Source organism: Gobius niger, assembly GCF_951799975.1.
Source record: "Gobius niger genome assembly, chromosome: 6".
NCBI classification, from domain to species: Eukaryota; Metazoa; Chordata; class Actinopteri; order Gobiiformes; family Gobiidae; genus Gobius; species Gobius niger.
The window spans coordinates 31890467-31908501 of record NC_136857.1 but is presented as its reverse complement, the minus strand read 5'-3'; the positions used below and the strand labels follow the sequence as shown (position 1 = coordinate 31908501).

Below are 18035 nucleotides of genomic sequence, written 5' to 3'. Positions count from 1 at the left end.
ATCCATTTTCCAATATAAGCAAAACCAGTTTATTGTCACATCCCCGTGAACATCAGCCTTCTGTTCTGAGAGAAACGTATGCAGAGCGGTGCATCATGGGAGTAAGCAGGTGATGAGCACCAGTCTGTTGTCACTCTCGTGCGTGCATGGATGGATGGTTGAGATGTATCTGGCGTCTGCTTTCCATTGAGAGATTTCATATGTTTTTGGACTTCTGTTCTCACTGTAACTCTGAGTTTTGCCGTTTCATTTCCCAAGTCTATGGAGTGATGCTTTGTGCTTCTGTGAAGTTTTACTTATGAGCTGCTGTCACAAGTGGCACGTCCTTAAAGGTGCATTATGCAACTTTTCATGGGGACAAAAAGTTTCAATTAGTGCATATTTGACCTTCAGTAACCCTATGGCTGTATGGGTGGTTAGCATAGCGCCTTTGATCTCCATCCCGGTGGTCCATATGACGCATATGTCGCTCTGGAACCAATTCTATTGGAGTTTTTTAAGTTTTTCTGGATGGAATGTAAACGTAACCCATTCTTCAGCTTACATACTCCTTGTGAGCTTTACTGTGTGCCTTGCTTAATAATTGTATACAGACTTTTAGAGACTTTTGCTAGTTTTTTCGTTAAGACACTTGTTCTGGTATATTATTAGTTACTTTTCTGGTTAAATTTCGTCTGCTTAAAGGCATTTTTATTTATTTTTTGGCAGTGGTGATGGTGAGGGACTCACCGTCACGTGACCGCGGTGTGGCGGTAATCCGGTTACCGCCCCAGGCCTAACAGGTAGCATATAAATAAATGTCTCATTCATTAATCCACCTCCCATAGAGCCTACCTCTACAGCAACTAGCAACACAATGACAACTAGCAACATTATCCCAACACACACACACATGTGACCAGAGGGAAAGAAGATGCACACACGGTCATTAGTGCCATGGACAATGACTACGGTATATTATCCGCAACCTGAACACTCATCTTTCCACGAAAAACAAAACACAAACAAATCCAACCCACTGAACACACCACGTTAGCTTACAGCACAACAATGACCTCATCCAAAAGCAAACAGACAAGATCGCACAGCGGCCACCAGTGAAAAAACCTAATTTTCACTCACCCGTCTAAAGTAACCTTCGTGTGCCTTCTGCTCAGCAAACTCGTTCACTAATATGTTAAAATCCAGTTTCCTCGCTCAGTTATTTTCAATGTACATCCTTCTGTCTAAAAACACACTCTGAGGCAAGGAGTTGCCTCGGGAAACGTAATGGTCAGCAGGGGGCGATGTGCATGCTCACAGCCTGGACATCGTCAGTCGCACTGAAAAAGGCCCTGTCCATACGAAGTCAAGCTGACGACCAAACGCAAAGATATTTTATCAATGCAGTGTATCGTCCATAGAGCTCGCCGTTTTGGGGGTCTGTAAAAGAACATTTTCCAAACTAGGTCCCAGAGTGGAAAGTTCTCAAAACGCCGTTTACGTGGCGCCGATGTTACGACGTCTCCACAACTTTTTTCTAAACCGATGATTCATAATCTACTGACCTTATAATGAGTTCTACTCATGGATCTATGATGGTTTTACTCCGCTCCTCTTTGCTCCACTGCCGTCCACAAGCCACAGGTGACAAGTAGAAAAACACGAGTCAGTCTGTGTTTTTGGACTGACAGTAAAAGTCACTGACTGGTTTTTCTGCTTTAGTCCCGTTACGTCTGAAGAATAAACTCTCCTCCTCGTCTCTTCTGTAGCTCGTAAATCCTTGAATCAGTTTCATTTCCACTGTTTACATTCCACAAAAGTTTACTGCACATGCGCCTCTACATCTTGTTCTATTTTCTGTTAGTGTCACAGTGCCTCACACAGGCCTGGAAGGTGAACTGCGCCGTTTTCACAGACTTGAGTCGACCCATGTGGACGCACACATTTACTGAGCTGACTTCGTGCTTACAAAGAAAGTTTCTGAAAACATAAGCGTTTTGTCTTCGTGTGGATATAGCCAAAGTTAGCCTGGAAAGTGGTTTCACGCAGAAAAACGAACTTCTGCAGTAGTATTCCAGCATTGGCAGCAGCGGCTTCCGTCAGCCACATACGGGGAAGCGTTGCATAATAATGAGCCACACACACTTCGTGATCTCAACTAAAAGACTCTGCAAAAAAGCCCAAATCACCAATTTTCAAAAAATAACCTTGTTTTTCAATTTGTGTCTTTCGTTCTTTCTGAACCATAGAGACAGTTCCATCAGCAATAAAAACCTACCATGAAAACAATTGGGTCTCCACTGAGATGGAACATAAATGCACCATTCTAACCACCCAAACAGCCGCAGCGTCACTGAAAGGGCAAACACATACGAACGTCAACTTTTTTTTTCCCGGCTTAAAAAGTTGCACAATACACCTTTAACGGAGAGCGCATTTTAAAATTGTTTCGATATTTTACAAATGTTCCGACAAGTTGTAAACTACAGTACAAGATTAAAGCAGTTTGTGCGTGAGGTGATGTCTTAAACCCGTCAGAATGTGGTGATCGTCCTGTGCTTTGTAGCTTGTATTGTATGTTAACAGCGACTTGATGTTTTCCTATTGCGATTAACAACTCGTCTGAATCATTGATACTGAGATATTTGTGGAATGACAATACTGATAACACCAAAGCACTGATTTATGACGCCAAGCGGCCCATCTGCACCATCCGTTTGCTCAGACATGAACTTCCCAAAGAGGAGGAGGGAGAAGTGTCTTGCCTCAGGACACGGCGACAGTCTGCTCCTGTTGAATTTGAACCACAAACCTTTCGCATTTGTTCTGATCATTATCTGCCACGATGCTCATTTACCTATTGATTGTCTTGTCAGTGTCGGTCCTCCGTAGAGCCTCTCTCCCGCGCTTCTCCCAGAACATCAATCAGACTGGCTTCTTAAAGAGGGGCTTAAAGATTCGGCTCCCCATCACTTCACTCACCTCCGCTCTGCTTCAGCGCGCACGTGACATATCGGGCTTTCGCGTGACGTCACGCCATCGGCATCGGCGGCGGCGGCGGCAGCGTGGAGCAGCGAGCCGCGTCTGTCAGTGCGCGGAAAGCAGCGGCAGCGGCAACATCACCACCACCGGCGGCACAGAGCGGAGACGCGTCAAAGCGGCAGCAGCGGCAGCAGCAGCAGCGGCGGCGGCATAAGCCTCCTCCACCTCCTCACTCAAATCGAGCAAGCCTGGACCCCCCTCCTGTTCCTCGGACTTCTTTCCTCGGCGCACTCCCTGGAGCTCTTTTTTAAATCTATTTTGTGGGTTGTTTTTGGAGACGACGCTTTGGACCTCCTATACCGGCGGTGACTTGCCTTTCGCGCGCGTCAAAAAAACCCTCAAAGCCCCTCCACTCCCAGCTTCTTCTTCTTCTTCTTTTTTTTTTTTTGGCGTGTGTGTGTGTGTATTTATCGGAACGCTCACTCCTCTCCGCGATGCGCACGGCATGAGAAAAGAATCTTCTGACGGATGTGGGCTCGTTCCTCGTCCCTCCGTTTTGGCGGCTTTCACGCGAACGGGAACATGAACCGACGACTGGGCAAAGTTTGAGAGCAGCTTTTTCAGCGTTTGAGAGCGTCCCTCCTCACACCGCCATCACTCGGACTCGGGGGGGACAGAGGAGAGAGAGAGCGAGCGCCGTTTTCAGACGGGATTTCGCCGTGCGCCACACTTGAAGGCTGTGGGAAGAGAGGGAGGGGGGGAACAAAGCCATGTCTGGATTACGATCTGTCACTTGAAACGCTGTGGACTTTTTTTGTTGTTGTTGTTGTTGTTGTTGGAGGAGACGTTTTTCTTTCCTTTTCCTTCACCCCCCCTCCATCCACCACCACCCCCCTCAAAAATAAAATAAAAAATGGGAGTATACCACGAGGACTGAGTGGGCTTCTTTGGCTCGGAAAATGTGGATAAATTCTGCCGTCGTGCGCAGGTAGGTCTCATGCCTTTTTTTCTCCCCCCTTCTTCTTCACACTCAACCATTCGCGCCCAAACGACGAGGACAGACACAGACAGTGCCATTTTTTCCCTTTATCCATCTACGCCACAGCCTCGGAAGTTCTTAACGAAGTGGGTCGTGGGGGAAATTTGGCACAGCTCTCCGTACGCTACTTTCTAAATAGGCCATTACGCGTGCGGTGTCTTGTCGATCCTGTCAGCGGGGGGGTTGGCGAGAGAAACGTCCGTTATTTGATGTCTTTAAAGCCCAAATCAAGTTTTGTTGAAGTGCGCGGACGCTAGGGGGCGCCAGCAGCACGCCGGACGCGCGCACCCGGCTCCGCGCAACGAAAACGCTGGACTCCAGTTTATGAACGAGGGGGTTTGACTTCGACGCGCTCGGAGACGTGATGCGCGCCCGGTCTTTGCGCTTTGGGGATGTGTGCCGGCGCTGGTTTGTGATGTGTAAAACGTATAAGGTGCTCCTTTTGTAAAGGCTCATCGTTCTAGAGTCACTTAAATGAGGGGAAACGAAGTCACAGTTTGGATGTTCCTAATCTCAAAGGGTGCGATTATTGTCGGCGATACAGCGACACAACCGAGGCTCTGAAGCTGAGAACTACAAGCATCATCTGTTTGTCATATCATGTGTGGACTCTGCTAATTCTTCTGTTTAGGCGAAGGGGAAAATGTCGGGTTGTGATTTGTCTGAGAAGTATTTCCTTTGAGTTGCAATCTACGCCTTTAACCATCGACATTCCTGTGTGCACAAACCCTGACCAAAAGCTGCGTACTCATTAATGAACGTAAATGCATTGCACTTCTAGATATTTGTGTTCTTATCCGACACAAAGTTAGCGCGAAGAATTCATATATGAAGCGTACTCTTAAACTTCAGATCAGTGCACTGTACCCGATAGACTTGGGGAAGTACTCGCGTGCTTTTTGGTGAGGAACATTTCAGAGAGGACATCTGCATGGGCAGCTCCAGCTCCAGCAAGAATCCCGTCCATTTGCAGAGCGTGTTTGCAGAGCTCACGAGAACGTCTGCGGCTTTAAGGGATGCTGTGCAGTGTCCGTTTCAAGCCGTTATCTGTACTTGCTCTTCTGATTCCTCCCGGAGGATTCAATACAGCCTGCTGACAAACAGATCAGCAGTGACTGACGAAGCTTCACGTACGAGAGGCGAAACGTCGGCCACACTTTCAGTGCGGACGACGACTTTAAGCACTTTGATCGACAACATTTCTCTGACATTTCTTACTGACTCTCGTCTTTTTATTGACGGTTTATTCTAAGTGGTCATTGAGCTAATGTAACATGGCTGAAAACCAAATACTCCAAAACAGCATCACGCACTCCTATTGCAGATGTTAAAGGGACACTGCGTAACCTTTGGACTATACTGTTGCCATTAATGCAAAACATGCTCCTATTGACCAGCTCGACACAGAAGAATACTATTACGGCAGGGAATAATCAAAGAAAGGATTTGGATGAGGACCTAACCTATTTTAATCTCAAATTCCACTGACTTTAGTCACATTTCCATGGAGACGAGCTGGAGACGCACCCAGTCCGGGTAAAGTTACTGTTATGTCTTAGGAGAGCTGAGCCGCTCACAGCAAAAACACATGTTTGTTTGTACATTTATGAGGTATTTTTCCAATGATGAAATGATCGATCATAAAATAAATGCTAGTATTTCAATTTTATTTAGAAGTAAAATTCTACACGGTGTGCCTTTAAAAAACGACTTTTATGTTGACGTAGTGGGTGGATCCGAGCACGTTACGCCCTGGGCGACCTCGGCCTATTCTAAAAAAACATATGGCAAAACAATTATATTTATATGAACCATATTCACACATTACAAAGTACAAGGGTGTTTTGGAATACTCGACAGTTTCGCCAGTTCATCTGCAACTCAAAAAAGACTATTTTTTAGTGTGCAAAAGCCCCGCCCCCTTGAGGAAGGTTAGAAGTGTTTAGCACATGTGTTAATGGATGATAAGTGCATGTGCAACACCAGAGCCATATCCTCAGTTATAAATGGGTTACAATGTGCAGTGGAGGAATAGATTCAAGTGCAACGAGGGGGCACTACAGCTACGGAGGCTGAAGCACCAGTCTATGGAAAGAACGGAAACGGAAAAAAAATCACTGGAGCTGCCTTCAGTCCAACAGCACAGTTTTGTGGACTAGTTCTGCTCCTGGACTGTTCTCTTCTGTTGCTAGTCTAGTGTTGATGGAATTATTAAGGAAACCTACAGAGGCCTGATGCTGGCTGCAGTGGCTCTGTCTCCCCCACAGCTGTGAGTCTTATTCACCTGCTGCGATGTCCCGTGTGCTCTCGGCACTGGCAATACTCAAGGGGCGGGGTTTGGCGAAAGGTCAATTAGCTTAAAGTGCATATGATGGGAAAACGTCTTTGGTCAGTCACAGTTTGACACCAGTGAAGGAGACGTTTTCTGATGAAAAGCACGTTTTCTGCAGCTGAGACGTAAACATAATCACATAATGGTTTAGCAGGTCATGTGTTTAAGCTGCTGGGCGTGAACTTTGTCTTTGGTTTACCTCAGTGACGTGGCCATTTGTCTGGTACATTCCTTTTTTTATAGCCACACTAGGGGGCGCTGTGACTTGATTTTGTTACTGAACACTTTCCCATCCTGATTCTCCTGCTGTATGTTTGCGTTTTTGTGATCAATTATTTATTTAGTACTTTACACACACATGTTAAAAAAAAAGGAAAAATTAAACTCCCGCTTCTTTTTTTTGATAATTTTGTCTTTTTTTGGCCAATGTTCCTACTCTCCATTTTTGTTAAAAGCTGTAAGTGATTTGTTTATGATTTTTATCATTAGCATTTGTTGAGCACATACAGTCCTGATCAAAAGTTTAAGACCAGTCGACAAATGGCTAAAATTCACATTTTGCATGGATGGATCTTTGAAGGTTCAAAATAGAACTTCAATATGCAACAAGAAGGAATGGCCGTGTGACAAACAGTCTTTCTTCTACACAAACTGTAAAAAAACATTGTCTGTTTTTGCTGCTGAGCCAAAGTTAAGACCACAGGCCTTTAAAAGGTCAAATCTGTGCAAAAATGTGCTTTCAACGTCATTTTCTGTCAGGTTTTCACACTGTCATGACGTGCTGGTGGCAAAGTTACTAAAACACCCTCAACAACAATAGGCACAGCCAACCCCTGTCTTTGTCCGTTAATAACTATTTTCTGCAATAAGATATAAAAAAGAACAATGTAAGCTCTCCTTTCATGTAAGTGTGGCTCCTGTGGGACGTTCTGTTGATGAGCTGTGGACTCTAAACCTGGCAGAAGATATGATTAGGAGTTTTCAACCAAATAGCTCCATTTTTATAATAAAGAAATGCTTTGCTAATGTATTTGAGAAGATGTTTGTAGTGATATAAACTACAGGGTTTGGCAGCTTTGAGTGAAGAATGAGCGTTTGGAAACTTCACACGTGTGAAATACAAACTCAGAGTGTCCATCTGACAAATATAGGCAGATCCTTCCACTCCTCCTCCGGCCGCCCCCTCGTTGGCTCGGCCATGCGTTTATTCTGGTGCAGTTGTGCGCCTACGTGCAGCGTGCGGGAGACGCGTGACGGGGAAACTGCCTGTTGTTTGGACTTTCATTTGTTGAAACTTGTGGGAAACTCGGAGTAAATGTTGTGCCTCGGTCCTTCTGTTTTGGAGGAACTGCTTGAGCTGCTCATAAAAAAAAAAGAAAACAGCTCCCAATCAGAGCGGACATTTGTCACATCCACACGGTTATAGGCGAGACGCTACGGAAGGGGGCACGTCTCCAGCTCGTCTCCATGGAGATGTGACTAAAGTCAGCAGAATTTGAGATTGAAACAGGTTAGGCTGGTCATTAGAAGCATGTTTTGTGTTGATGGCGACTGTAAAGTCCAACATGTAATACAGTGTACCTTTAAGTAGTTTTTCAACAAATACATTTTGATTAGTATTGAAAATCAGCTTTGGAAGTTGGGATGAATTGGTTGAAGGCTGCACTATGAACATGACTTAACCCAAAAGCTGCTGCTCTCCTTGTCCTCTGATCAGATTGATTTATTTTTGATCAACAGCGCCGTCTGCACATTGGTTTATCCACATGTCCTGAGAAAAGATAAAGTCCCAGTTTGATGGCTGTCAGCTGCTCAGAACATGGAGCTGAAGCACGGGGGAGAGGGGTCATGTGACCTGACGCCGCCGCTCTGTGTCACATGCAGGGGTGTGTTCTTGGCTCCATGCACAAGCTCCGATTACAAACGTCTGACAAAGTACATGTTTTAGCCGCCAAGAAGCAATTTTGAGCCTATCATATCATCGTCATTAAAAAAGGTCTGTCAATGTAATGATATTGTTATAGGGCACCATACACGTCACAAGGAAAAGGTATTGTTTCATCATTTCACACCACAGAGACGGGAGATTTCCTCATCCCCCAATGGCCTCGCGGTGCAGTTACTTTTGCACTTTGCCCGAGGCCCCAAAATAATAAGTGGCTAACTGGCCTTAAAGTGCTCCCCTCCCACCAGGCCTGGCAGGGCGGGGAACGCGCTGGTGTTATTGCCTTCTTAGTCTTAGCCTTTTTAGTCATTTCTATATGTGACAGTTTTAGTCATGGAGTTCCTTTGAGACTCTGAGACCTTTGGCCTGAGGGCACTAGCTCATATTGATCAGATCTGTGTGCGGTGCTTTTGCTGTCCTCTGACCCGGGTGAGTAACCATCTTCTCCGCCATGTCTTGTAGAGAGTGCTTCGTCACTGCAGGTGAAAATGTTCCCTCAACATCTTAGTTTGAGAGTATGAAAAGACCCCCACCCCTTATGTTATGACATTTGATCGACATTTTTGGTATCCACGTGTAGCACGAAAGGCGACCGAGAGGACACTGTAATCCAAAAATGGTCATTTCCACGCCAGAAGATGGAGAAATGTACTTGCACAGACGTTATAAAACTCTAGGGCCGTTTTCTCTTGCAACAACATCTCCACTGTAGCACCTCCTACACACGCCACTCTTTACACGCCTGGATTTAAGATTATTTTGAAGGTTATTCGAGAAAGATTTTCTAATGTCTAATTCCCTGCCTGATTTACTAAGCCTTGAAGCCTGAACAACACATTTGAATTTGTACAGATTATTTTTAACCAGTAAATGACTAGTCTGTCCAAAAACTGACGCTGCCTTCATGTGCTACTAAACTATAAGGCTTTAGTGGGATGCATAAGAATATTAAAATGAATAAGATAAAATATGGTAAGACAAACACAATTGACATAGAACAAACAGGATTGGATTTACATATGATGTATAAAGTGATAAAGTGATAGCAGTGGATCTAAGTGTGGACAGACCACATAGTGCAATAGAGCAGATACAGTCTGTCCTGAGTTATTAGGTGTCTTTATCGTTCATGAGTCTGACGGCGGGATCTGTGGCTCTTGATAGACCGTAGCCTCCTGCCTGAGGGGAGAGGGGTGAATAGTCCGTGTCCAGGGTGAGAAGGGTCAGCTGTGATCCGACCCTCAGGCCTCCGGGTCCTGGAGGTGAACAGGTCCTGGAGAGATGGAGCTCACAGCCCGAGCAGCAGCACAATACGCTGCAGTCGATGCAAAATGAAACATTAACAAAAACCACCAGTACGAGCACCTAAATAGCGAAATGCACAGTCAGCTTCATAACAATCCGATAAAAGACATACAGTTGTATTATCACTGCTCTTTGATGTGTTGAAAGGTCATTTCGAGAACTCGGGCATCAACATTTTTCCCTAGTTTGTCTTGTTTTTATGAGGTGAAGTGATATTTACGGAGTTAAATTGCGAGAGCACATCAAGGCAACACAAAAAAGGAATACAAAAAACAAAACCAAGCTCTATTAGTTAGATTTGATCTTGAAAATGTCCAAAAATGCTGATGTTTTTAGGCCATTTTAAATGACTATATGAAAACCCTAAAAAGACAAAAGACCTGCCGCGTATTTTCCCTTCATATTTATGTAAGTGAAGTTTAAAAGGTGGGAAACGGGACACATCAGTGTGAGTCCGGCGTAATGCGTGGCTCTGGAGAGCGTATGTCTGGGTGAACAGGGACTGGCAGGAGATTCATGTATAGTGGATTACACGCGGCTAAAAATAGTAGCGCTGAAGTTGGTCGTTTAGCGAGAGATCCTTTACAGTGAAGTGGTGACGGGTCGGTCTTTTACTCCTTTAGGTGAACGGTGAGAGCCGAGCCTCACCGCTTGTTTATTGCGTGTGTTGCCACAGTCGCCTCGCAGAAATCAGCATTTACCACAGAATTCAGAACTCCACAAACAGAAGCTAATCCACGGAAGCTTTTAGTCCCTTTTATTTGACGACGACCAGCCTCATATTTTCCAACGAGTTTGTGGAGTCGAAAGTAAACGATCGGAGTGAGTTCAGACGTGGGGATCCTGCACAGATGTTTTACTGTTGTCTCACCAAAACCATCACTGAGTTTTGATTGGCTTCATCCGAGCATGTTTTAGCAAAGTAATCATTTCACTGAGCAACTTCTACCTTTATTGGTGTGATATTTGACCTTTTGTGTGGCCCAGTGTGTGTGGTCCGGCCTGTTGTCCAGCGTGTGTGTTCCAGCTTCACTTAGCGGGTAGAGGTGGTCCAAAAAGGCACGTAAATATAAGGTGGAAAACATGGAGCGAGCACTTTTATGTAGGTGGATTTGGAGAAAGAGGTTAGAGCACCAAGCCTTTTTTATTTGAGAATGATTAAAACTCCTTAAAGCAGTACTAAGTAACGTGTTAACCTTAATAAATCTTTTTCCGTAGTCCCTGTGGGGGTAATACAAGTGTTTATGGGATGATTGGAGGGTCTTTCATCTCCCTCTGGTGTCTCTGGCCAGAAAACCATGTTTGCAACTTGACTGCCACAGACTAATGTAATCACGAAGAAGAAGCTAACATGCTAACGGGCAAAGCTAACTGCGGGCTAGCGTCACTTTAAACAGTATTTACAGCCAAGTTTGAGTGAAAAAAAAAAAATTTCCATTGTATAATTGGATGCACAGTAACCCTCTCTCCCTTCAGCTTTCCTGTCAGCGTCGTATTTGCTCTCCAAGACAATTAAAACGTTAAAAAAAATGGTAACTTGCTACGACACCTGCAGTTGCGCTTATGGCCTCTAGGGGGAAGAGTTACTTAGTACTGCTTTAACATGTCTCTTTGCTGTCTCTTGCAGATTTGCATCTTGTTGCTGACGAAGCTGAAAAATCGCAGTTAGATTTTCTCTGGGGGTTAACAATATAAATAGTAATGATATGGCCTTACAGAATGTGTGAAAATAAAGAGGCTGTGCGTGAGGTTGGCGCTCACTCTCAATTCATTTGCATTGCTTGAAGTTGTTTGTGCATTGTCAGCGTCGAGAGCTGTGAAAAAGTGGAGAACCACCGCTCTACAGACAGACTTGAGGGATTTGGTACCTCGGACAGCTCCCAAAGAGGCTTTTCAGCACCGGGGACAGCTCCAACGCCTGGTTCAAGAGCTGCAACTGGGCAAACACCAAAACAAACCTCGTCTTTTATTAAAATATTCAAAGAATAGCCTCTGTTAGACGTGATGAGACTCCGTAGAGAGGCCGGGATAGCGTAGACTTGCAGATTTCAGCAGTTTTCACTCATCTCTCAGCCCTATCAGTGAGTAAGTGGATTCAAAGTACCGTGGACAGCTCCCCGCGATGTTGGTTTCAGCCAGAGAGTCGTTCAGCACTCTGGACAGCTCCCAAAACATTGGACGTCACCATTGATGCTCTCTCTCTCCTCTGCACCAGCTGAGGACGAAGCTCTTCCATGGAAATATAACATTTTAAAGGCAACAAAATCAACAGATAGAGCACAGAAGCCTCCACGTCTCTGTCAAGCGCGTTCAAATGAAAGTGCGTAAGTTATGTTTTAAGAGGCAGCGTACGCGAGCCTCCATGTTTAACCAACAACAAGCTATTTGATCAAAGGAGTTTGAGCACAGAGCGGCTCCGGCGATGGTTTTTTGGGTGGTTTCCAATCTTCCCATAGAGAGGAGCAACATCTTCGTCACTTAAGGCTGGGCAATATTGGAAAAAAGTTAATATCTCTATATTTTTAGGGACTTTCTCAGTAGTGACGATGAAGCGATATCTTTGCAAAGCATCATAAATGTGCCAAAATGTGCTCCCGATATCTTCATTTCCATTTCTTTGTTGCTCCAAAGGAAGGGGAGAAAAACACCTGCCACATTTTTAAAAAATTCCCCCCGATTATTTTCAATGATTGTTCTCTTTTTTAAATCATTTCCTTCCCAGTTTCATCCCCATTTTCCCCCCATTATTTTAAAAATTAAAGTTATTTTTCTCCCATTTTCCACAAAATCCCCCCCATTTTTATGCGTTATTTTTTCTCAATTTCAAAACCTTTTTTTTTGGTTGCCATATTTTTTCTCCACAGAGAAGGTTAGCGCCAGAGGTGGGAGACTCGAGTCACATGACTTGACTCGAGTCAGACTCGAGTCACATTTGTTGGGACTTGAGACTTACTTGACCAAAGCTCTAATAAGACTTTACTTGGGACTTGCTGTTTGTGACTCGAGACTTAACTTGAACTTGAGTCCAAAGACTCTTAATGACTCGCTGTGACTTTATGGTTATTATTTATTTGAATGAAACTGTTGAAAGATCATAAGTCATTGCATAAAACTAGCACATCTATGTTTACATTTGGTAATTTGCCGCATGCTTTTTCGGTTTCCCGCCTAATAAATACAGCGCGAAAAGGCAGGAGGACATGCGTGTTTCTTTGGATGCATTCAATTTGATTAAAGACAGGAAAACGTTTGAAACAATGGACTGAAGCTGCGGCGCAGGATTTATTGAGAACAATCTTTGTCAAAGTGTTTTAAGGTGTCACATAAAAGTTACAGCATTTAGAGCAGGGGTGCTCAAACTACGGCCCGTGGGCCAAATCCGGCCCGCGAGATGATTTATCCGGGCCGACGTGTAGAGCACAAATCCCTGAGTATGTAAAAAAAAAAGTAAGTCTCTAGCCCATTCCTGTGCGGAGTTAGGATACTTTAACTAAATAACCAGTTTACTCATTCCGCCACTAGGGGTCAATTTAAATATATAAAAAATAATTCCACAGGTGTCCAGCAGAGGGCACTTACATAAGAGATCAGAATATAAACACATTATAGCCACGTGGTAAATGAAGAGTGTGGAGAGAATGAATAATGACAGTACTTTGAGAAACTTGTGACACAGACTTGTAAAGCACTATACAAGTGTAAGAAGTTATTACTTTGGTCACATTACATAATGATGTTTTATTTGAAAATATAAATAAATGGAAATTAAAACCAAGTGTGAAGACGTGATTGCTATTTTTGCAAACCACTACAGTGAAACAAATATGTGCCTGAATCAAGTGTTGATCTTGTGGATATAATAGTGGGGACGACTGTGCAGGCGAGTCATCTCTACTTCACAAAGAGGCATTTTGCTCTGGGTCATACAATTCTATGTAATAGCCAACCCGGTCCGGCCCCCCATCAAAGTCAGGCCCCCAGAGAAAACAGTTTGAGGACCCCTGATTTAGAGGCTACACAGAGCCCAGTGTCAGCGGGACTGAAGGCGGTGCGGAATCTCCTTTGAGCAGGGGCGAATCCGAGTATACAGGGGCCGGGGCGTTACAGGGGAACCACTGACAGAAAAACTGCCAGAAACTAACAAAAATAAAAGTATTATTTTAGATTTATCCTTCTGCAGGAAAAAGCAGCTCATGTTTAAAAGACTCTTGTGTAAACATTTTTGAAGTAGGCCCCGGGGCCCCCTTCCTTAAAATGCTGTCCTAGTCATTTGGTACATTGACTGGGGCGCTCGAAACATTAGATTTTAAATTTTATGGCAATTTAATATTAATTAGACTTGAAATCCAAATCCATTAGGTTTTGAAAAGTTTGATTTTAGCCTGAATTTTCATAATTGCTAAATCTTGAGAAAGCACTTGTTACATATTATAGTAGATTACAATAGTAGATTATACACATAACACGTTTTGAAAAGAAGAATTAATTGTCCAACAGTGACTTGAAAAAAGCTAAGACTTGACTTGACTTGACCCCATGACCAGTCAACTTGGACTTGCCTCAAGACTTGCATTTAAGGCGAGACACGGCAGGTGAAAGTATTGATTTTTCACGCGTGGTCGAAGTGGAGATTTGTATCTATTTTCCTCCCTTTACATCTTAGTTTTCTTGTCAGATATAAAAATGACAAAACTCCCCCCGCATGATGTTTATTTTATGATGTTTTGTCTGTGAGGTGGGGGCAACCCGGAAGTATCTGCTGCGCCGCGTAAAAACGCCGTCTTTCAAGCGGGTATTCATTCATAAATATTGACAGATTTTACATCCACGTGTCCTGCTAAGGGTCCCCGTGATGACGCCTTCACCCAAATATGGCATTGTTCCTCCTACGAGACGCCTGGTCAGGCCTGGTGCGGAAAAGTGGAAGAACGGGCCGCGCATGCGCAGACGCTACAAAACTTCAGGGCTGGTTTTCTCTGAATGAGAGAAGCCGCACTCGGGCAGCGCCTGAGCCCTTATAGCAGCTCCCACAGACTCCAAACTTTCCAGTCTGAGACCTAACAACATTTTGAAGGGTTTTTCTGAGGGATTTTTTAATATCGAATTCCTAGCCTGATTTATTCAGCTTTGAAACCAAAAAAAACAGGCGGAATTTGAGTTTTTACAGATTTTTTCACTGATGATTAGTTTATTGACAAACTAAACAAAATATCCAAAATCCCCTCTGAAAAAATCTTAGTTACTAATATGTCAATAAAATAAAAACATAAAATTTAATCTGGCTCAATTCATTATTTTGATTTCGTTGCCCAAAATATAGGCAATTTTGGCCATTTTAACGCTCAAAATGCCTTATTTTTTTGTGAAAACATAAAAAGAAAAAATGCAATACATTTTTTTCTCATATTTATATCTGTAATGTTCAGCAAAAGTTTCAAATTGATATCTCTACATTTATTTATTTTTCCCTATTCACCTGCAGTGTCTCGCCTTAATCGTCCAACAGTGACTTGAAAAAAGCTAAGACTTGACTTGACTTGACCCCATGACCAGTCGACTTGGACTTGACTCAAGACTTGCATTTAATGACTTGCTCCCACCTCCGGTTAGCGCCCCCTTTGGGTGAAACATTGAAAGGAATTTGAGCGTTCTGTTTGTTTTCTTTATTTCAGCACTCGCTCTCTGGTCCAGAGTCTGAGATAATTGTCGATAAGTGCTTGGCTTTTGCAGTGACTACTTCGGAAATAAAGGACCGTTTATTTGATTGGCAACTTCCTGCTCCATCACAACCCGCACTTGAAATAAAAGCTTATGTTTCGTCTTCATCACACACTGACGGCTCTCTGACCAGTGAGAGCAGAGGAAACAACAGGCGAGACGCGTATCTGTCATGATGCTTCAGGAATATTAAGGAAAGACACTGTGAGGAAATAGATCTTATGTTATCGGGAGGTGGCAGATACTTAGCGCAGTGTTAGGATCGGAATGTAAAAAAAGCCTGGCTTGGTGAATAATATCTGAAATAAATGAATAACTAAACTCTCGCGCCGCCCACGCGTTTCCAGTGCACAATAGAATGTCACTTTCCCGGTCGGCCCGCAGTCTGTTACCGAAGAGCGTGGCTGCAGAAGATCACACGGAAACAGGGAAGCAGAACAGAGGAATGTTCTCTAACTTTGTGTTCCCTGTTTCCCCCTAAGCCAGTGTTCTATTCCGACACGTAGCACAACCTTAAATTCACAAAGCTTCTGCTCGTGGGTCAAAAGTGCATTTCTTTCTAAAAAAATGTTAGCGTCGTCGTCAAACACCCAGAACAATGTGGGTTCAATCTCTGTGCAGATAGCTGCGCTGTCGTGTGGGTCTGAAATAGCTCCCTGTGAAGACTTTAATGGAGCTTTAGCTGCTGAGTGGCCACATCGTGACGGCTTGATCCAATCATAGGCTCAACAAAGACGCCACGGCCACAAAAATGAAGATGAGTGAGTTAACTTAACTCTTCGACTGCCAGAGTGGGTTCTCCCTATACACAGACTGTGTGAGCTGCAAGGGCGCATCCCGGTGCTGCTTGACTGTAGTTTGACTGCGTGTTAGTCGATGTGTTGTTGCAGCGGCAGGCTCGCTCACGCGCTGCTTACTTTGCCTCATGTAACACCAAATCGGCGCAGTCTGCTGAAGTGGATGGGCAGGAGAGACCTTCTGCCTTCCCCCAGTCGCTCCCCATTGGTGAGTCCTCCTTCGCACTGTTCACTCGGCTGTCCGTCTCCCGGTGCTCGCCTCATGGGCCTGTTTTCTCTGCACTGCTTAAAGAGGGGGTATTATGCTTTTTTCAATCACATAGCACCAGTCTATAGCACACTACGATGATGACGAAACCTTCTGTTGGTCTGTAAATGCAGTAAATTAGAAGAACTGCCTTGTATAAAATTGCTCTCTCAAAATGGCTGTAGTGAATGTCTTGAAATAGGCCTCTGTCTCTTTAAGAACCTCTGACCCTTTCGGACACGCCCCCTCCACACGCTGTCTGTGGCATCAGTGGGGAGGGGGTTCTGCTGAGGAGCAGTGGTTGGTTACTCGGCTGGTGACGAAAGCTCGGAGGCGTCTCCAGGAGGTGGGGGCGATTTTGCATAATACCCCCCCCCCCTTTATATACATCAGCCACACACTCATTTAAAGTCTCTTCAGAGGGGACTCATATCAGGACAGTAGTTTGGGCGAATAGGAGGGAGCAAAGCCGTTGTATTTGTCTCAAATGGCTGTCATGGGTGCCGTGAGTTACATTCAGTAACTGTAGTTCTCTGAATGTGCACAGTCTAAAACAAATTACCATCAGGCAAAACCTCAGTCAGGGGTAAGATAGAAATAACCGTCCGGTGCAGGTTTCAGTTAGTTTTAAATCGGTGGTGACCATTTAGCATTTCAATAGTGTCGTCCTCCGCACCAGTTTGACGTCGGCACATGGTTAGTGGTTCTCACACAAATTGAGGTCAATGCATTCCACCTCTGTCCTGCAGTACTCCATGTAACTGTTATTGACCATAAATGGGTTCGCCCTTCATGGAATAGCCTTGTGATGTGTACAGTAGGGCCCCAGAAAGGCACTGGCTCTGCTGACTGCTACTGCCATTTAGATTTTTTAACATTAATGAATAGTGTTGGGTCTGTTTCACCTGGAGCAAACAAGCCTCTGATAATACATCCATGCACAAGCACCCACAGCAGCAGGGAAACAGTGTGACATCCTGAATAATGCCTGTCATGAAAACATACGTGACCCAGCCGACCCCCGAGAAAACTCCATGAGGATCAGGAATCCATCAGGATCAGAGTCAGACAAGTTTGAGGAAGTGCCTGACCACACGGACGAGGCGGGGGCGTCTCGGACAGTATTTGTGGAGACCTTTTTGGGGTTAGTGTATTTTTCAAGGAAATCCTGTCCCCGGAGGTGACCCTATCTTACATGTTTTTAGTGGAAATGGGAGCTGGAGGAAACAACATGCAGGCACAGGGAGGACATGCAGACTGGGTTTACTGCAGCAGAAATACATCATTGTGCAGATTGGGACTGAGATTTCTTACGTTACCACAGTTACTTTAAATAAGTAATCTGATTACTGATTATTCCTTTAGAAAGTAGCATAGTTACTTTACTTGATTTTAAAAGTAACAAAGTACGATTACTTTGTTGTTACTCTTTTATCCATATGAAGCTGCCATAGTACAGTGACCACTCGAAGGCTATGGACTGAGTCTTATTCAGTTTATTGCTGCTCATGTTCACCTGTGGTTAAAGAGACTAGATGCAAGTTGATCATTTTAGGTCTATGTGTAATTGCAGTCTCTATAGGAATCTTGTGCATGACGGCACTTCGGACCCGAATGAACACCTTTTTGAGTGAAGGATTTTAGAGGCAGTTGTGGTGAACAGGTCTGAGTTCATTCTACACATCAGG

The 18035-nt window shown here is 44.2% G+C and overlaps 1 protein-coding gene across 1 annotated transcript in view; it reads left to right on the top strand.

Annotated features, from left to right (window-relative positions):
• Positions 1–3405: 3405 nt before the first annotated feature.
• ajap1 (adherens junctions associated protein 1) overlaps positions 3406–18035 on the top strand; it is a 98331-nt gene continuing 83701 nt past the window's right edge. Inside the window, exon 1 of the mRNA XM_079558067.1 lies at positions 3406–3952. Within this exon, the coding sequence (XP_079414193.1) occupies positions 3924–3952 (29 nt within the window). The 5' untranslated portion in view covers positions 3406–3923. The remainder of the gene's footprint in view (positions 3953–18035) is intronic.